The following is a 21,450-nucleotide window of genomic DNA, read 5'->3' as shown; positions in this document are numbered from 1 at the left end:
TCCCTCTCTGTCTTCATTCTCTTGATTTCTGGCTATAAACAAAGATTTTTTTAAAAAATGATTCAGGGGGGAGTCGGGCTGTAGCGCAGTGGGTTAAGCGCAGGTGGTGCAAAGCACAAGGACCGGCGTAAGGTCCCCGGTTTGAGCCCCCAGCTCCCCACCTGCAGGGGAGTCGCTTCACAGGCGGTGAAGCAGATCTGCAGGTGTCTGTCTTTCTCTCCCCCTCTCTGTCTTCCCCTCCTCTCTCCATTTCTCTCTATCCTATCCAACAACGATGACATCAATAACTACAACAATGAAACAACAAGGGCAACAAAAGGGAATCAATAAAATAAAATAAAAAATTACAAAAAAGAAAAAAGAAAACTAAAAAAAAAAAAAAAATGATTCAGGGGCCAGGTGGTGTTGCACCTTGTTAAGGGCACACACTACAATGAACCTGAATCGGGGTTCAAACCCCTGGCCCCACCTTCAGGGGGAAAGCTATCAAATTGTAAAGCAGGGCTGCAGGTATCTCTCTGTCTCTTTCCTTCTCTTTCTCACCCCCTCAATTTCTCTCTGTCTTTATCCAATAATAATTTCTAAAAAGATTTTAAATAAATAAAAAAATCATTCATTCCTTAGAAAAATATTATGCAATATCATGATCACTGGACAAAATCAAGGAAATTAGATACACATCTGTAAGTTAACTAAAATTAGCAATGAAAACTTTGCTAATTTCATACATATTCATAAATTTTGAGTTCCAGTTGATTCTAAGTAAAGGTATCCATGTTGAAGAGTGATATTATACTGGGTTCTTACATATCCTTGACTGCAGCCCCTCATCATAGTTCAGCCATAGAAATGTGCTTTCTATGTTTCACATGCTAGACTTTTCTGTAAATGTTTCACTTAAAGAATAAGTCCTTTTTGTGCATGTCAGATTTGATCTAAATACTTATTTGCCATGTCCTTATAAATGTAAGTTTTATTTTTCAACACACACAAACTTCCCTGGGATACTGTTTGCTAGAAATGAAATGCTGGGAGTTGGGCAGTAGTGCAGCAGGTTAAACGCACATGGTGCACAGCACTGGGACCAGTGTAAGGATCCAGCCCCCGGCTCCCCACCTGCAGGGGAGTCACTTCATAGACAGTGAAGCAGGTCTGTAAGTGTCTATCTTTCTCTCCCCCTCTCTGTCATCCCCTCCTCTCTCCATTTCTCTCTGTCCTATCTAACAACAATGATATCAATAACAATAATAACTACAACAATAAAAAACAAGGGCAATAAAAGGGAAAATAATAAATAAATATTAAAAAATAAAAAAAAAAAAGAAATGAAGTGCTGGTTGGGTGGCGGTGTACTTGGTAGAAGACACACATTACAACATGCAAGGATGAAGGCTCAAGCTCCTGAGCCCAACCTGTGGGTGAAAAGCTACACAAGTAGTAAACAGTGCTGCGGTCTCTCTCTCTCTCTCTCTCTCTTCATCCCTACCTCCCCTTTTCCTCTCAATTCTTCTCTTTCTCTATCCAAAGTAAGTAATAATAATAAAACATAAAAAAAGAAATCAAATATTTTGAATAAGAAAGTGCTTGTTTATATATACTTTAGAAACTAACATGTGGTTTGGCTTAAAGATTTAAATAGTGAGTTGTGATTAATTATATATATAATCACTGGGCACTGTAATTTACTTACTATACTACCATATATTATATACATATTGAAGATGTATTTTATACACAAACACAATTGTTTTTCTCAGTCAGAACTATTTAAAATATATTTGTCTTTGCTTTTTATTGTTTGCATATTTAAGAGATAAGTATACTTTCTCTGTTTCTACTTGTTTTTTGTAAGTATCTTATTTGGAACAAATTAAGGAAATTTCATACTTCCTTCTCAATTTTAGGAAAAGTAGTATTACCAATGAGCATTTTATTTTATTACAATCAGGAAACAGGCTTTGGATGTGTAGATACTTAGCAGACAATAGAGCTTCTTGGTTAAAACTACAGCTTTCAGAACCAATTACCTGTGCAACACCACTTACCCAATGATATGTTTTTCTTATTGTGTGACATTAGGGTGATTACTTACCCTCTCTATGTTGTATTTTTGTCAACAGTAAAACAGGGAGAGTTCTATTATCTACTTCACAGGGTTGTTTGATTCAAAGGTTGTTAGATTTAATAATTTAAGAACTATTAAATTAGTTGTTGAATATAAACATTTAAAACAGTGCCTTGCCTTGCACAGAGTGCTTTTTTTATATTTTTATCAGTTCATAAGTATCCTATAAAAAGTTGATGTAAGGGGGCTGGGTGGTAGTACCGCGGGTTAAGTGCATATGGCGCAAAGTGCAAGGACTGGCTTAAAGATCCCAGTTCAAGCCCCTGGCTCCTCATCAGCAGGGGGGTTGCTTCACAAGCAGTGAAGCTGGTCTACAGATATCTATCTTTCTTTCCCCTCTCTGTCTTCCTCTCCTCTCTCAACTTCTCTCTGTCCTATCCAACAACAACAATAATAATAACAACAACAATAAACAAGGGCAACAAAAGGGGAAAAAATAGCCTCCAGGAACAGTGAATTCATAGTATAGGCACCAAACCCCAGCAATAACCCTGGAGGTAAAAAATAAAAAGTTGATGTAAATAAAATTCCATCAGAGTATGTATCATTATCTTCAGAGAGCTGCATATTTATCTACACTGAACCAAACTTTTAGGTTCTCCTTCCAGCTGCAGTATATTCATGCATGTTTTCCCCATAACAGAACCTAGGAGCACAACTGGGTCTCCACAGAGTCATATTTGCTAATATGACATGATCATGATCAGTCAGTTCCCCCTACTTAGACTGCATTGCAATCTCTTGGCAGAGGGGAGAAGTTATCAACAAAGAACCATTGTCTATCTCACCACATCTTCCTCAGGATCATGATGGTGGTGGTTCTTTTAGACTTTTATCTTAATAATGAATGTCAGATTAGTTTATGAAGTTTAGACATCATAAATTAAAAAATTGGGAATTATGAGCCAGTCGAGCATATCTTCCTTTGGTTCAAGTGACTTTTTTTTTAATTAAAAAAATTTATTACCTTTATTTATTTATTGGATAGAGATAGTCAGAAACTGAGAGGGAAGAGGGGGTGATAAAGAGAGAAATAGAAAGATACCTGCAGACCGCTTCACCACTTGTGAAGCCTCCCCCCTGCAAGTGGGGACTGGGGCCTTGAACCTAGGTGCTTATGCATTGTAATGTGTATGTTCCACCAGGTGTGCCACCACCCAGCTCCGGTCAAGTGACTTTTCAATGAGAATTCTTTAAAAATAACTAGAACTTTATTTAATGCATGCACACTGACATTGTGTGCTTTAAATTAACTATCCTCATTGCCTCCCCTTCCTCCTCCTTTTTTTTTTTTTTTGGCACCATGATTATTACTGCAGTTCTGTGTCTGCATGACAAATCCATCACTCCTGGTAGCTGGTTTGGTTTTGCTGTTGTTGTTTTCCTTTTATTGATAGATACAGAGAGAAATTGAGAGGAAGGGGGAGGTAGAGAGTGCAAGAGAGAAAGAGGTACCTGTATCACTGCTTCACTGCTCATAAAATCCCTCCCCAGTCCCAGGAACTTGAATCCAGGTCATTGCATCTGGTAATGTATGCACTCTACCAGCTGGGCCAACATGCAACTCCACATTACCATTTCATTGTTAACTTTTCATCTTTTATAGATGAAATTTAACCCATTCAAATAAAACTGATATAGTACATGTTTAATATCACTATGTCATCTCATTGAAAATAGATTTATTAAAAAGAATAAAGACTATTGTTTTTATTAAAATTATCTTGACCTGCAAAATTTAATGCTCAAGTTATTAAGGCATTAAAGTACAATGATTTTAGCAAGCAGTGTACTCATTAAATAATATGCTATCAGTTTGAGATTTCCAGTTACACATAATAATAGAAAAATAACCTTTATTCTCAAAAGGAAAAAAAAGTTACTACCAAATCTTATTTTTTCTGTGCTCCAAAATTTCATGAGGCATTTATATATTACATATTAGGAAAAAAATCACTGTTTAATAAAAGGCAAAAGATTTGTGCCATCTGAAGAGAAACCAGAAAAAAAAATCACTGTTTAGTAATAAAACTTTTTTGCACATTTCAGATTGAAGAGGTTCCAGGAGAGTTTACACAGGATGATTTAGCAGAAGATGATGTCATGTTACTAGATACCTGGGAGCAGGTAAAAACATACTCTGTACTAACCAGAGAATGTGCTTACAATTGGAAATCAATAGAACCTGCTTTGAGAAATAGCAATCTCGGTAAAAAAAAAAATGAACCTTGAGATCTAGAATGTATTTCAAAGAGATATAACATAGTTTTCAGGGGGAAAAATGTAAAACTGATTCATTCAATTTCTTAACTTAAAAGTAATCTCATAGCTATCATTTTGACTCCATAGTTTTAGGTAAAAAGAGAGAAAAAAACACTTCTATTTTTATTTGTTTTTAGAATTCATGTCTATTATATTCAATCATTTATTTAACTAAGAAATATATTAGTGGATACAGTGCTCTGACAGAGAGTAAAATATTCAGAATTGATCACCAAAATAGACAGGAAAACTTCTGCCCTGGGAAAAAACAGACATAGAATAATTTTGAATATATGCAGTGAAATATTTCATTGTTAAATTTATCCTTTTCTTGGAAGGAAAAATCAATTGTGATTTGACATAATGTTACTGGAAAAAAAATCCATAATACAACTCTCCAGTGTTACAGCTCAGATATTACCAAAGAACTAGGCTGTATGAAGGGCAAGGAGTTACATTTATTTTTTGTTAATAGGTTTTAGGTCAACTCATACCAAGCCTGAACAACTTTCAACCTCAGCACCTAGCCTTTTATCTTTTTTCAAGCTGGGCATGACACAAGCTTATTGGTAATAAAGTCCATCAAGGTGCTGACAATATCAAAGGTTGGCTGAAATCTGAATCCACCAGGAATGCAGAAGTGAGAGTCCACCAGTTGCACCTATTTTCTTTATTTCATTTTTTTTGCCTGTGGATTTTTCATTTCAGTAGTACATCTGATTTTTTTCCTCTATGTAGAATAAATATGTTGGAAACAAAATTATATAGAAAACTTATGAAATGGATATCTGAATTAGGACTAGTTTTAGTGTCAACCACAAAGATAATTACTTTTAGATCTATACCTATTACTAAAATATTCTGTTAAGTTAGTTTTTTTGGTTTAGAATTATCATAACTGAATTTCCAGTCTATTCACAGATTCTCCTTGCATGAATACGAGATCAGTCATTTACAAATATGAAATCCCATATCAATAAGGCACCTGTATACATTAAGAATTATAAAATAAGGATCACATTTTCTTATTTGAAAATATTTATTATTGGGGGACAGGTTAGGGTTGTCGCACCTGGTTGAATGCAAATGTTGCAATGCGCAAGGACCGAGGTTCAAGCCTGCAGTTCTCACTTGCAGAGGGAAAGCTTTGCAAGTAGTGAAACAGTGCTACAGGTCTCTCTTTTTCTTTTGCTCTCTATCTCCTCTACCCTCTATTTCTGGCTGTATCTATCCAATAAATAAAGATTAAAAAAGAAACAAAGAAAAAATAAACATTTTAAAAATCATTATTTTCAACTATTGCTTATATAGTCATGGGCACTTTAGTATTTCTTAAACTATACATTTTTATTGTTTTATTAAGAAAATAATTATTTACATGACAATTGTCACCTGGGTACTATTTGTCTTCCTTTTACTTAAGTCTGTACTCCTACCACCTAAGTATGTCCTCTGCCATCATGTCTTAGTTAGGTCCCTAATGCCCACTCAGTCCTTACCTCCCTCACATAGCTTTCACCTTGTTGCAACTATATTTCATAATTACTTTTTTTTACATTTCCATGTCATTATTGTTGATTTTGTACCCTGTAAGCAAATATTCCAGATCATTCAATATGAATTAGAAGATAATCAAAACTATTACTTTAGCCTAAGTGTGTTTAACAACAAATTATTTTAGAGAATTTTTCAGCAATAAAGTACTCAACATACTCATTTAGCAAATAAGAGGGTATATACTGAATACATAATTTCATCAGATTTTTTCACATTAAAGAATTGTTAACAAAGACACGGTAGTATAAGAGAAGAACAGGAAACTGAAGCCAGAGGTTGCTAAAGGTGCTCTGGGTCTCCACAAACAAGTTCTCTGTCTAGGTAAGATTCCCCAACTTCACCTGAAGATTGCTTCACATACCCTAGCACAGAGGGACAAAATAATAATAATGTTATTTTTTAGCAAGTTTATTTTATTATTATTTTTATTATTTTATTTAAGAAGGATAAATTAACAAAACCATAGGGTAGGAGGGGTACAACTCCACACAATTCCCACAACCCAATCTCCATATCCCACCCCCTCCCCTGATAGCTTTCCCATTCTCTATCCCTCTGGGAGCATGGAACCAGGGTCATTGAGGGTTGCAGAAGGAGGAAGGTCTGGCTTCTGTAATTGTTTCCCCGCTGAACATGGACGTTGACTGGTCGGTCCATACTCCCAGTCTGCCTCTCTCTTTCCCTAGTAGGGTGGGTCTCTGGGGAAGCGGAGCTCCGGAACACATTGGTGGGGTCTTCAGTCCAGGGAAGCCTGGCCGGCATCCTGATGACATCTGGAACCTGGTGACTGAAAAGAGAGTTAACATACAAAGCCAAACAAATTGTTGAGCAATCATGGACCCAAAGCTTGGAATAGTGGAGAAGCAGTGTTGGGGGGGTACACTGCAAACTCTAGTGTACACTGCAAACTCTAGTGTACTTCTGCTTTCAGGTATATATTTTGCAGTAGTTTATGGATACGTGTGAACATATGCTCTCGCTCACAGAAACTGGTCTATATCTAGGTTTTGGGACTTTGTTAGAAAGTGAACCACCTGGGATAGAATTAGAGAATACTATGAAAGGAAAGGTCTCACCCGAGTAATGAAGCTGAAGGGTAGTCATTCCACATGTGAAGTCTCTGGACACAGTCTGAGGTGAAGCATGGTGAAGTGGCAATCGTTGTGTTGATTAGGTTGCGATCAGAGGATGCAATATTATTTGATATGGATTGGAAGAGGCATACGGGAAAGTGGGCCCTATCCAAAGGTTCCAGGACTGGGGGAAGTAGAGGCTCTATAGTGGAGATTTGAGGTTCCTGCTGTCTTAGGGCTCAAAAAGACAGATAGTTTATTTTATTATTAAATTTTAGTTTATTTTATTATTAAATTTTGTTATTATATTTATTTGATAGAGACAACCAGAAATCTAGAGGAAGGGGGATATAGAGAAGGAGAGAGAGAGACACCCACAGTACTACTTCACCACTTGTAAAAACCTTTCCTCCTCCAGGTGGGGACTGGGGACTTGAACCTGGGGGCTTGAACCTGGGTCCTTAGGCATTATAACTTGTGGGCTTAAGCAGGTGTGTCATCACCCAGCTCCAGTAAGTTCACTTTATAAACTAGAAAATACTAAATAAACAGCATAATGTCAGGATGTAAAATCTAGTGTCAAATTAACTAAGTAAAAATTTAGTCTTCTAGTGTCTTCTAATAGTTGTAGACACTGGAAAAGTAACTGAACTGCTTTGTGCCTCCAACAACACATCCCTGACTTCTGGGGTTGTGTGAGAAGCACTTTGCATAGGACCAGGCAATAAGAGTGTGCTGCTGTGGTCCGGGAAGTAGTGCAGTGGATAAAGCACTGGGTTCTCAAGCATGAGATCCCGAGTTCAATCTCTGAAGCACATGTACCAGAGTGATGTCTGGTTCTTTCTCTCTCTTCTCCTATCTTTCTCATTAATAAGTAAGTAAAATCTAAAAAAAAAAAGTGTGTTGCTGGGGTCAAGCCTAAGTAGGTTCAGGGTCTTCCTGAGGAAAGGCAGCGTCAGTGCATTAGAGAGAAATCACGAAGATCTTGTGTGTGTAAGTGCAAGGAAGAATTCTCTCTGCCTGCAGATTTATTGCAGGGTATTTATATATCTTTTGTACAATAGTGGGTTACATATAGTTGTGCATAATACATTCCAGTTAACTGACATTTTACCATAGTTTCAGTTTCGATAATTGCTGTACTTTTTCCTCTTACAACAGAATGTTTATTCCTATTCTAAGAAAATATCCTATTAATAAAATGTCACATTAAAATAATATTTATTCATGCTTAATGGTGGGAGACATTCTTATCCAGATTAAAAGGTTACAATAGTATTAACTATTTAAAGCAAGCAAGTTAAAGTTTAAGTTATATAGATATTTGTCTCTATTCATAGTCAAGAAACCAGTTTTTATTTTCTTGTACCAAGTATTTAACTGTTTCCTAATAGCATTTTTACTTGCCTTACTTTGGCAACAGAGGTAGGTAGTAAAGAATCTTGTATAACAGGTTTCATTTGTAGCCAATCAAAGAATTTGCTAATAGTAACATTTTCAGGGCCAATACATGATATTGGGCAATTTTAGAAAAAATCATTAACTGCTCTTAGACTTCTGTATCCTTTTACTAGAATCTTATGCAAGAAAAATAATAAGCATAATTAGAAGGCTGAAACTGAAAGCAGTTTGTTCCCAGTTAAGGTGGGTAGCTTCACTTTAGTGGGGCTGCCTTGCAGCTTCCCTAACCACACCATGACCTTGTCATCTGGTGGGGCTAGCTCAGCTCCCAACAGTGTGCTTTGTTTTTTGTTTTTAATTTTTTAATCTTTATCTATTAGATAGAGACAGTAAAAAATTGAGGGGGTAGGAGGAGACAGAGAAGGAGGAAAAGAGACACCTATGGGCATTGCTTCACCACTCTGCAGGTGAAGCTTTCCCTCTGCAGGTGGGGACCAGGGGCTTGAACCCCCGGTAGCATATGCTCTCAACCAGGTGTGCCACCCCCTGGCCTCTGGTAGAGAGAATGTTACAAAGAAAGACACCTCTAAATCTTGACACCCTGTGGAAGTAATACAGCAGCAGAGAAAGTTCCATGGTAGGTGGAACAGTGCTGTGCTGCCCCTCCCTTTTTTTCTGTCTTTCCCTCTATTCTTTCCCTAATTATTTTTTTATTTTCTATTGAAAAATTTGATGTTGGAGTGGTGGGATAGTGCGATTAAGAAAATATGGCAAAACATATGCAAATATATATCATTATTGTTTTATTTTTGTAGATTTTTATTTGGATTGGCAAAGATGCCAATGAAGTTGAAAGAACAGAATCCTTGAAATCTGGTAAGCTATGTGTTATAAACAGTTATGACAAGAACTCTGGATTATTTCAAAGTTCTTAACTACATCATCCATAACTACATATCAAAACCAAGGAGAATCTTAGCTTCTGAACTAAAGAATAATATAATTTTATTTTATTTTTATTTTTTTAATTTATTTTTAATTTAAGAAAGGAGACATTATCAAAACCATAAGATAGGAGGGGTACAACTCCACACAATTCCCGCCACCCAATCGCCATATCCCATCCCCTCCCCTGACAGCTTTCCCATTCTCTATCCCTCTGGGAGCACGGACCCAGGGTAATTGTGGGTTGCAGAAGGTGGAAGATCTGGCTTCTGTAATTGCTTCCCCACTGAACATGGACGTTGACTGGTCAATCCCTACTCCCAGTCTGCCTCTCTCTTTCCCTAGTAGGGTGGGTCTCTGGGGAAGCAGAGCTCCAGGACATATTGGTGGGGTCTTCAGTTCAGGGAAGCCTGGCTGGCATCCTGATGGCATCTGGAACCTGGTGACTGAAAAGAGAGTTAACATACAAAGCCAAACTAATTGTTGAGCAATCATGGACCCAAAGCTTGGAATAGTGGAGAAGAAGTGTTGGGGGGCACTCACTGCAAACTCTAGTGTACTTCTGCTTTCAGGTATATATTTTGCAGTAGTTTATGGATACGTGTGAACATATGCTCTCTCTCACCAAAACTAGTGTATATCTAGGTTTTGAGACTTTGTTAGAAAGTGAACCACCTGGGATGGAATTAGAGAATACTATGAAAGGAAAAGTCTCACCCGAGTAATGAAGCTGAAGCGTTGTCATTCCACACCTGAAGTCTCTGGACACAGTCTGAAGTGAAGCATGTTGAGGTGGCAGTCATTGCGTTGATTATGTTGCGATCGGCAGATGCAATATTATTTGATATGAATTGGGAGAGGCATTCAGGAAAGTGGGTCCTATCCTAAGGTTCCAGGACTGGGGGAAATATAGGCTCTATAGTGGAAATGTGAGGTTCCTGCTGTCTTAGGGTTCAAAAAGACAACGGATAGTTATTGTTATCATCACATTATTTGGTAATTGTATTAACTTTGAAAAGTCCTTTTGTTAGGATTTGCTGTATAGTACCCAGTATCTTATATATAGCTGTGCCACCAGTTGTTTCTGATCTACTTGGTCTAGGCTTTTGAGAGAGTCTGCATATCAAATACAGCCTATATATTAAGAAGACTCAGTCTGTGTTTTAAAAACTTTGAGACATACAATTAATTTTCCCCCTCTCATATTAATTAACTAGTGATTTATATGACTACACTTTACTAGGAGTGTACATAAACACCATTCCCACCACCAAAAGACTGTGTCCCATCCCACCCACCCACCCCACCCCCCACCGGCCCAGGAAGCCACATGTCTACCCCTCACCACAGGGCTTTCTTTGGTGCCCTACTTTCAATTTAGTCTGATCCTGCTTTTAGTTTCCCATTCAGATCTTCTTTCTCAACTTCTGTTCATGAGTGGGATCATTCCATACTCATCATTATCTTTCTGACTTAGCTCACTTAACATAATTCCTTCTAGCTCTGTCCAAGATGGGTCAGAGAAGGTGGGTTCATTGTTCTTAATAGCTGTATAGTATTCCATTGTGTATATATACCACAGCTTTCTCAGCCACTCATCTGTTGTTGGGCACCTGGATTGCTTCCAAGTTTTAGCTATTATGAATTGTGCTGCTATGAACATAGGAGTACACACCTCTTTTTGGTTGGGTGTTATGGAGTCCTTGGGGTATAAGCCCAGGAGAGGAATGACTGGGTCATATGGAAAGTCCATGTCTCACCTTGTGAGAGTTTTCCAGACTGCTCTCCACAGAGGCTGGACCAATTTACATTCCCACCAGCAGTGCAAAAGGGTTCCTCTGTCCCCACATCCTCTCTAGCATTTGTTGCTGCTGTCCTTTTTGATGTATGCCATTCTCACAGGATTGAGGTAGTATCTCAATGTTGTCTTAATTTGCATTTCTCTGACAATCAGCAACCTGGAGCAGTTTTTCATATGTTTTTTAGCCTTTTGGATCTCCTCTGAGGTGAATGTTTTGTTCATATCCTCTGTCCATTTTTGGATGGGGTCATTTGCTTTTTTGCTGCTAAGTTTGCTGAGCTCTTTGTATATTTTGGTGATTAGTCTCTTGTCTGATGTATGGCATTTGAATATCTTCTCCCATTCTGTGAGGGGTCTCTTTGTTTGTGTGATAGTTTCTTTGGCTGTGCAGAAGCTTTTCAATTTGATGTAGTCCCATTGGTTTGTTTCTGCTTTAGTCTTCCTTGCAATTGGGTTTGATTCATCAAAGATGTCCTTGAGGTGTATGTGGGAAAGTGTTTTACCAATGTTTTCCTCTAAGTATTTGATTATTTCTGGTCTAACATCCAGGTCTTTGATCCATTTGGAGTTGATTTTTGTTTCTGGTGAGATAAAGTGGTTCAATTTCATTCTTCTGCACGTTTCAACCCAGTTTTCCCAGCACCATTTATTGAAGAGTGCCTCCTTCTTCCATTTAATACTTTGGGCCCCCTTATCAAAGATTAGATGTCTATAGGTGTGGGGATTTATTTTTGGGCTTTCAATTCTGTTCCACTGGTCTGTGTGCCTATTTTTGTTCCACTACCATGCTGTTTTGATGAGTATGGCTTTATAATATAGTGAGATCTGGGAATGTGATGCCTCCATTTCTGTTTCTTTTCCTCTTCTTGTTCTAGCCTTTGCCCTTCTTCCGTAGCCAGTCAACAGCGTCAGGTTGAGCCTGATGTAAAGTTTCTTTTCCTCAAGATGTTTGGCAATTCTAGGTGTTTTCTGGTTCCAGATAAATGATTGTAGTTTTTGTTCTATTCTCTTAAAGAAGCTTGGTGGAACTTTGATGGGTATCGCATTAAATTTGTATATGGCTCTGGGGAGAATATTCATTTTGATGATGTTTATTCTTTCAATCCATGAGCATGGGATGTCTTTCCATTTCTTGGTATCAGTTTCTTTTTCCTTGAGTAGTGACTCATAGTTTTCAGTATACAAGTCTTTCACTTCTTTGGTCAACTTTATTCCTTTGGTCTTTATTTATTTTATTGATTTTGCTGAAACAGTAAATGGGAGTGATTTCTGGATGTCTTCTTCTTCAGATTTAGTGTTTGCATAAAGAAATGCCACTGATTTTTGTACATTGATTTTGTAGCCTGATACCTTGCTATATTGCCTAATAACTTCCAGTAGTTTTCTGCTGGATTCTTTAGATTTTCTATGTATACTATCATGTCATCTGCAAATAGATAATAGAACTTTTAAAGCTAAAGCATTTCAGAATGCGACAAGAAAAATATATTTTCTTACCTAATTTACAATATAATTATGTTAATTCTGAAATGTTTACATTTACATCTGTTGTTATTATAGAAGCAGTAAGGCCTTAGTAAACTCAGATTTTTCTGTAAATTTTTTTATTTATTTTGCCTTTTGTTGCCCTTGTGTTTTTATTGTTGTTTTTAGTTATTATTTAATATCTCTCTTTTCATTGCTGTCTTTGTTGTTGGATAGGACAGAAAGAAATTGAAAGAAGAGGGGAAGACAGAGACGGGGAGAGATAGATAGACACCTGCAGACCTGCTTCACAGCTTGTGAAGCGACTCCCCTTCAGGTGGGGAGCTGAGGACTCAAACCGGGATTCTTACTCTGGTCCTTGCTCTTCGCTTAACCCTCAGCACTACCATCTGACTCCTGTAAACTTAGATTAAAAAAAAAAATCCCTTTTGTGTAATGTTCAAAAGTCATAATTTTCTGGCACAATAGTTTTTTGACAAGTATCAGAATAATTAAGCCATAAGTATAATTCTTTTAGGTTGAATTTTTTTTCATGCAAGAGTAATCTGCATTTCCATGGCAGATTAGGGAAAACAATATGGAATTGTTCATATAATGGTATTTGGGACAAGGAAAATCAGATTTATTATTGTTTTCATTGGGAGACTTGGTTCACTTTTTAGCTTAGTTTAGTTGAAACTAAATGTATGTCTTTACAACTCTTTTTTAGCCAAACTGTACCTTGAAACTGATCCTTCTGGAAGAGACAAGAGGACGCCCCTTATCATCATTAAACAGGGCCATGAGCCACCCACATTCACAGGCTGGTTCCTGGGCTGGGATTCTAGCAGGTAGTAAATTGATTTTTGTAGAAAAGAAACAAATAAACATTTTGTGGAAGTTCTCCCACTGCTTTGGGGTGGAAAAGGAAATGTCTTAATAGTTTGATATGTAATGCAGCAAGGTTTATGTTAATATGGCTTTAAAAGTTTTCTTTCTTTTTTTTTTTTTTGATTGCTTTTCTTCTCTAGACTTGCTTTGATACAATTAATTCCTAACTGTCATCTTCTAAGAGAAAATACTTTTTTCTTTTATAAACCCTTGCAAGTACATGTCTTTCATGACAAAACAAGTCTTACTTTTATACATTCAGATATATAAATATTTGATAGCATACTACAAAAGACATGCACAAAATATGTCACTAATATTTTCATCATTAAAATGCAGCTCTTTGAAAAAGTTTTGTGTTGTCATATTTCATTCAAATTTGAAATGTGAGTGAATTGCACCGAATATTGTAAACAAACATAAATTTAAAATTTCCTCATCTGTGTTAAGTAAACAACTTTTTATGGCTATATATCATGATTAAATACCAGTACACATAAAATCTGGACCCTACTAAAAGATAAACTTGGGAATGTTTAAATAATTATGAATTTATTTGAGCAAAAATCCATTTGGGGCAGCATCAAAACAGAAGTAGTTAGGAGAGCTTCACAAACTGGAGCACTGAGAGCAGCTTCTGGGTAAATAGGTGGAATCAAGGCCACTTTTTTGACTGATTGCCTGTAGCTAAAGCATAATTGGCTGTTTGTATTTGGTTATTCTTAGGTTTTGACTTTTAACATTGAGACCTTAACACTTTAGATTCTGGTTTGCTTAAGAAAGTCACCATGGTATTAGAGTACCAAAGTCTAATGGCCTAATTATTTACATAATTTCAAAGCCCCCAGAGTGCACAGGATTTTGGTGGGTAGAGTCATTTATACATACACACACACACACACCAAGTGGGAAAATTGTACCCCTGAAATCTTATGATGTTGTAGACCTCTGTTCAATCACTAATAATAAAAATATTTAAATTAAAAAACAAACAATGAAAACTAACAAAGCACCCTCAGAAAACGAGACTAGGGGATTCAGTAAACCAACTCTGATGGTAGACTAGGGGAGAGGAATTGTGAAGGAGTAAGTTCCCTGAGTAGATTCATTTTGAAACCACCCCCCTCCCCCGCATATAGCAAAACCTTATAGGGCTAGCTAATAGATAGCAAGCTAAGTGGTTAAAAGCAAACCTTTAGAGGACTAGATAGTAAAGGAATTTCCCCCCTCACCCTGTTCAAGGACAGCAGTTTCTGGTAAACTAGATCACTAACCTGCATATCTCGCTTCTATAATCTCACTTGTTTACCAGCACTGCTGGTAGTTTCGGAATGTTTATTCTAGGAATGTATTCATGTGACCCCCTTGGAACCCCCTACTCCTATTCCCTTTAAAGGGAGATGATTTTCAGACTTCTGGGTCTCCAGCTACTGGTCCATATTTGTTCTCCGGCTTGGGGCCTTCTCGGCTGAGAATTGTCTCTTTGTCTGTGTATGTGTATGTCTAATTACTGGCCACAATCCTTTACCTTTCAATAAATCCTTGTTTGTTTAATTATTCTTGGGAAACATGTCAGTTGGTGTGGGTTTGAACCAGAAGTGCTCTTTCAGGAATCAGTGTCGGCTTGAGAAGGAAAAAGCTATTCTTCCAAGAAATGGTGAGTGGTTGGGTTTTTAACAATACTCAAGCAAAGAATTGGCATGGGAAAGAAGTGAACTTTGTGATCATGCTAGACAGAAGGAATACATAATACAAAGGAATACAAAATACAAAAGTTGCATACCTGGTATTGTAAGAGTAAGAGGAAGTTTAAAAAAAGATTGCTGCGAAATTCTTTTTTTTAATTTTTTTTTATTTATAAAAAGGAAGCATTGACAAAACCATAGGATAAAAGGGGTACAACTTCACAGAATTCCCACCACCAGACCTCCATATCCCATCCCCTCCCCTGATAGCTTTCCTATTCTTTACCTCTCTGGACCAAGTATGGACCCAAGGTCATTGTGGGATGCAGAAGGTTGAAGGTCTGGCTTCTATAATTGCTTCCCCGCTGAACATGGGCGTTGACAGGTCGATCCATACTCCCAACCTGTCTCTTTCCCTAGTGGGGAAGGAGTCTGGGGAAGCAGAGCTCCAAGGCACATTGGTGAGGTTGTCTGTCCAGGGAAGTCTGGTCGCATCCTGCTAGCAACTGGAACCTGGTGGCTGAAAAGAAATTTAACATACAAAGCCAAACAAATTTTTGACCAATCATGGACCTAAAGGCTGGAATAGTGCAGATGAAGTGTGTATGTACGGGGGGTCTCTCCATTTTGTAGATAGCTAGTAATCGTATTTTAGTTACATTTCAAAGGGCCTATAGCCATACTAATTTTTTTTTTTTTGCCTGAGCCTGAAATCTGATATGCAAATGGATCCAAGTTATTGTCTGGGGAGATGATATCATGGCTGGGAAAAGGACCAGAAAGCTGGATCAGGAAAGAGAGTAGCTCCCTAATATGGGAAAGGGGTATAAGTATTGTTGACTGTAAACCCCATCAATTTGATGTGATCTGGGGCCCATAATTAGCTTAGAAGTCTGTGCAACCTGTGCATCCCTGTAGATCTGAGCTCACATTCTGTGGTCATGAGTAGGAACATTCCATGCTGCCCCAGTATCGACCTATCTTCCTCAGGTGTAGCATAGAGTATGTTGTCCATCCTCCCTTCCGAGGTTGGAACATTCTCTACCGTTGTTGATCCAAGTTGACAGCAAGGTCCTATGGGGGCCCACAGAGGGGTCTATTTTGTTGTTCCTGATAGAAATGACCGGTATCAATGGAGAGAGGGATTTATTCGAGTTCTAAGCCCATCAAGTCTGTTTGGGAATCTCAGGATTCCCTAATTAGAGCCCCAGCTGGTGGAATGGCCTGATAGAGACTAAAGAGTCATCTTTAAAGTATGCCAGTCTCTTGCCCTTATTGCTGAGAAATTCTAACTAGTATCTATAATTGTTAGAAACTTTGATCACATCTATTGTCTGTTATTGTTAAGGAAGGGACTTTTATGTACACCTATTAGTGCTAAGATAGGAATAATAATCTGACCTTTAGACACTTTTCTTTAAGAAAGAAACAAGTTAGTTAGCAAGGGAACTCTAATCCTTTTTGCATATCCTCCACTAAAAAGAAACAGTCTTACAAAGGGGACATAGCATATGAAGACAAGGCATCTGGCATTTAGGCATCCTATTCTAGAAGTATAAGATACAAATGGAGAGGGAAAAGGATTTAAAATGATTTGAGAAACTTACCTTGCTTTCTTTCACCTTCTCCCTGGCAGTGAGGGGTGGTGTGTGGGGTGACTTGAGAGGTATCCCTCCTTGGGACCCATTTGTTAATAGTTTTTTTTTTAAATAAAGTTTTAATTTTTTGTTTCCTTTACCAACATCATGTGATTTTATTGATTTATTAATTTTCAGAAAAATATTCTAGGGAGCCCAGGTTTTTAAATACATTTTTTAATATTATTTATTTATTTTCCCTTTTGTTGCCCTTGCTTTTTATTGTTGTTGTAGTTATTGTTGTTATTGATGTCATCGTTGTTGGATAGGACAGAGAGAAATGGAGAGAGGAGGGGAAGATGGGGGGAGAGAAAGACACCTGCAGACCTGCTTCACTGCCTATGAAGTGACTACCCTGCAGGTGGGGAGCAGGGGTTTGAACTGGGATTACACCAGTCCTTGGTGCTTCCCACCATGTGCCCTTAGACTTCTGTGCTACTGCCTGACTCCCAAGACCCAGATTTAAGGCCCTCCCTCAGTCCCCATTTGCAGGAGGGAAGCTTCCTTCATGTGTGTTGAAGGAGTGTTCTCTCAGTTTCTCTCTGTCTCTATCCAAAATAAATAAAACATATTTAAAAGAAGAAAAAGGAAATATTCTCTCTTTTTCAATACAAAGTGGTTAAAGAAGCAAGGAAGTTCCTCAGGGGGCTTCGTTAAGTCACCACTAGCTAAGAAACAGGTTGTCCTTACTCATAGCTGTTGTTTTAAGCCTGAGCCTGAGTTGTGCGAAGATTGCTTTCTCAAATTCTGAACCCAAGTGCTCAAAGGCAGTGATGGTGTCTGACACTGCCAGTCCCTGTTCGGGCGCCAGATGTTGAGCTAGCTTCATGGGCGGGAGAGAGACGACCAGGGACTCATGGCTGAGCTGGGACACAATTCAGTCTTTATTGATGAGCAGGGATGCACTGCAATCAATCAATTAATCTCCATTCACTAGAAAATCCTGCCTTTTATATCTCCTGAGGCAGAAGTGTCAGGAAGAGGAAGTAGGTAGGATAGGGGGTGGGGAGAAGGAAAAAAGCGTTTGAACCAGTGGGGATTAAACCAGTGGGGATTAAACCAATGCGGGTCTCAAACAAAACAATGATTATGTAAATAGACCACAGCGTTAAGTAATGCAAGCGAACTTAACGTGATAATCAAAACATAAGGGGTCTTAGAAGCAGAATTAGAAGCAGACCAGCATGACACCAGAGGAGACAACTTTGTTACCAGCACATGTGATCTGGGAAGAATTTATCTATTGGGCAGCCTGGAGCAGCACTGCAGGAATGGATAAAACTGTGTTCTTCGAGATTACTGGCAACTGCACCTGTTTATCAGGAAGGCATGAGCCTTGCAGTTACTCAACTGACAATGAAGTTGATAGTGAGGAAGGAGAAAGAGAATTTGTGAAAAATTACCTGGAAGGATTTAGCTAGAAGGTGCTGCTTCACACCAAAAGCTCATATAGACTGAGGAAATAACTGTAGCATATGTAAAATCAGTATTGAGGAAGAAGAACTTAATGACCCCAAAGATCGAAAAGCAAGAACTAAGTACTCTTATTGAAAATAATCTGGAGATTTATAGTCTTTAAATACTCCAAAGTGGTTAGAATATTAAGCAAAGACAGAAATCTACTATATTTCTCAGATTAAATTTGGCTCTAGACTCCTATCTTACTTACCAGAAAGTATTATTTAAAAAAAAAATTATTTATAAAAAGGAAGCATTGACAAAGGGCAGATATAAATGGAGAGTGGAGGGGAGGAGAGAGAGGGGCAGAGTAAGACAGATACTTGCAAACCTGCTTCACCACTTGAATGTGTTCTGGAACCTCACATCTCCAGAGGCCTCCCCCACTAGGGAAAGATAGAAACAGGCTGGGGATATGGATTGGCCTGCCAATGTCCATGTCCAGCAGAGAAGCAACTATAGAAGACAAGATTCCCACCTTCTACAGCCTGTAAAGAATTTTGTCCATATTCCCAGAGTGAGAGAAGTGCTAGGGAAAGATGACTAGAGGGCTGTGAACTTCAATTCCATCAAACAGAGAAGAGGGGAAAAGGAAGGACTTTTGGAATAATATGTAGGTGTAACTTAAAAAGGAAGAGAAGGCAGGACCATAGGAAAAAAATGGGAATAAATATAAATAGATAGTTATAGAAATGATAGTCAACCCTTATCTATGACCTTAGGATAACTACTGCTATTTCCAGTGGATTGAATGGAGACACAGTACTCTTTTGGTGGGAATGGTGTAAATTATACCTCTATTATCTTATAATTCTGTAAATCAATACTACATCACTAATGAAATTTAAGTAAAAAATAGTGAATGAATAATTAGTTCCCAGTTTTAAAAAAAAAAGAGTTAATTGATAAGCAGTATGGTATGGACATTATGTTCTATTTCTTACTCCCCCCCCCCATTTTATTTTTACCAAAGCCCAGCTCTAGTTTATAGTAGTGCAGAGGATTAAACCTGGGACTTTGAGGCCTCAAGCATGAGAGTCTCTTTGCATACCCATAATGCTATCTCCCCTGCCCCTATGTTCTATCCCATAAGGTTTACGGATATCCTGTAATTTACTACAAATATTTTATGATTCTAAAGTTTCCAACTCTGTGGTTAGTTTTTGTTAAACATCCTGTACAGATTTACTTTTAAAATAAATAGTATGCATCACCAAGAATAAAAGGGCATAATTTTATTTAATTATCCAGGCATGTTTTTTCTCCCCAAGAAATAAACTATTCAGTCTTGGCAGAACCAGATCCCCTACAGAGCATTCCTCTGATGGCACCTAATAGCCAAACAAGTTTGACGGATTATTAATGCTATTGGACTTTTTTGCTTTGTGTGAAAATATATGGTGATTACAGCAGGCCATACCAAAGAACAAAACATGGTGTCTTGATAGGTCCTTTAATTAAATGATCTTGGGAAGAGCCCCTGCTTCGCAGGTGGCTGAATATATTAGGTAAATAATTTTACTGCTTTTTAATCATTTTTTAAAATTTTTATTTATCTACTTTATTTATTTATTGAATAGAGAAAGCCAGAAATCAAGTAAGAAAAGGGAGATAGAGAAGGAGAGAGACAGAGAGATACCTGCAGCACTGCTTTATCACTCACAAAGCTTTCCTTTTACAGATACAAACTGGGGGCTTGAACTCAGGTCCCTGTGCATGGTAACATACACTCAACCAGATGCACCACCATCCAGCCCCCACTATTGTTATTGTGCTTAATTGTGCCTTTTGTCTGCCTACTAATCTTCAAATACTCAGATTCAATGACCTTCACTGGAGAGTATGGGTCCCGTGAGTTTAAAAAAAAAATGCAGCAAAACTATGAAAACTCCTGGTCCTGATGGAGTTGGTGTTCAAAGCCCTCTGGCCATCTTTCCCTTGTCCCTTCTCCTCCACTGGGAAGTATGGATAAAAATTATTCTTAGGGTGCAGAAGATGGAAGTTCTGGCTTCTGTAATTGCTTTTCCACTGAACATGGGTGTTGGCTGGTCAATCCATAACCCTAGCCTGTCTCTATATTTCCCTAGTCTTTTTACCATATATTGTACCCTTACAGTAAGAGGTTTCTGCTCAACAATTTGTAAAGTAGAAGGTAGAAATTTAAAGTAATCTTTCTTTATTTTTTTCATTTACTTTTACTTGATAGAACAGAGAGAAATTGAGAGATATGAGAAGATAGGGAGAGAAAGACAAGAGAGACATGTGCAGACCTGCTTCACTAGTTGTGAAGCTTTCTCCCTGTAGGTGGGGACTGGGATGCCTGTATCTGCTAATGGATCTCCAGTCCATTGTCCATTTTTTACTTCTAGTAATAGAAACCCATCTGAATAGATGTTTTAATAGGTCATGTTCTCTGTGAGTAAGAAGTGGTAACTTGACTAAATATTGGTCAATGACATGTGAGTAGACTTTCTTTGAGCCATAAGGGTAGCTTTCTAGAAACTCTGTATCTTCTGCTTTTTTATTTCCTTCTTTACTGGCTGGATAACAATGAGAACTTGAATAGCTATCTAAACCCAGATGTGGAAGCCATATGTAGCTGATGGCAGACTTTCCCTGATCTGACTGATCTATTTTAAGATTGATAGGTTAAAAAAATGAAACATTCTGGGGGTAGGGGGCGGGTGGTAGCACAGCTGGTTAAGCGCACATGGCACAAAGCACAAGGACTGGCATAAGGATCCTGGTTCGAGCCCCCAGCTCCCCACTTGCAGGGGGGTTACTTCACAAGTGGTTAAGCAGGTATGTAGGTGTATATCTTTCTCTCTCCCTCTCTGTCTTCCCCTCCTCTCTTGATTTCTCTCTGTCCTATGCAACAATAACAGCAATGATAACAACAATAATAATAACAATAATAAAGAACAAGGGCAACAAAAGGGAAAAAAATAGCTTCCAGGAGCAGTGAATTCATAGTGCAGGCACACGAGTTCCAGGAACAACCCCGGAGGAAAAAAGAAAAGAAAGAAAGAAAGAAAGAAAGAAAGAAAGAAAGAAAGAAAGAAGGAAGGAAGGAAGGAAGGAAGGAAGGAAGGAAGGAAGGAAGGAAGGAAGGAAGGAAGGAAGGAGGGAAGGAAAAACTTTCTATATTAGT

The 21,450-nt window shown here is 38.0% G+C and overlaps 1 protein-coding gene across 1 annotated transcript in view; it reads left to right on the top strand.

Moving 5' to 3' along the window:
- The window catches only part of SCIN (scinderin), a gene marked incomplete at its 5' end in the record, with an annotated part of 91,860 nt that extends 77,970 nt beyond the window's left edge, over positions 1-13,890 (top strand). Inside the window, 3 exons of the mRNA XM_060184675.1 lie at positions 4,175-4,252; positions 9,234-9,294; positions 13,359-13,890. Of these exons, the coding sequence (XP_060040658.1) occupies positions 4,175-4,252; positions 9,234-9,294; positions 13,359-13,483 (264 nt within the window). The remainder of the gene's footprint in view (positions 1-4,174; positions 4,253-9,233; positions 9,295-13,358) is intronic.
- Between the last annotated feature and the right edge of the window lie 7,560 nt (positions 13,891-21,450).

This window comes from Erinaceus europaeus, unplaced genomic scaffold, assembly GCF_950295315.1.
Source record: "Erinaceus europaeus unplaced genomic scaffold, mEriEur2.1 scaffold_397, whole genome shotgun sequence".
In the NCBI taxonomy this organism is placed as follows: Eukaryota; Metazoa; Chordata; class Mammalia; order Eulipotyphla; family Erinaceidae; genus Erinaceus; species Erinaceus europaeus.
The sequence above is the reverse complement of the archived record's forward strand: the minus strand, read 5'-3'. Positions and strand labels throughout refer to the sequence as shown.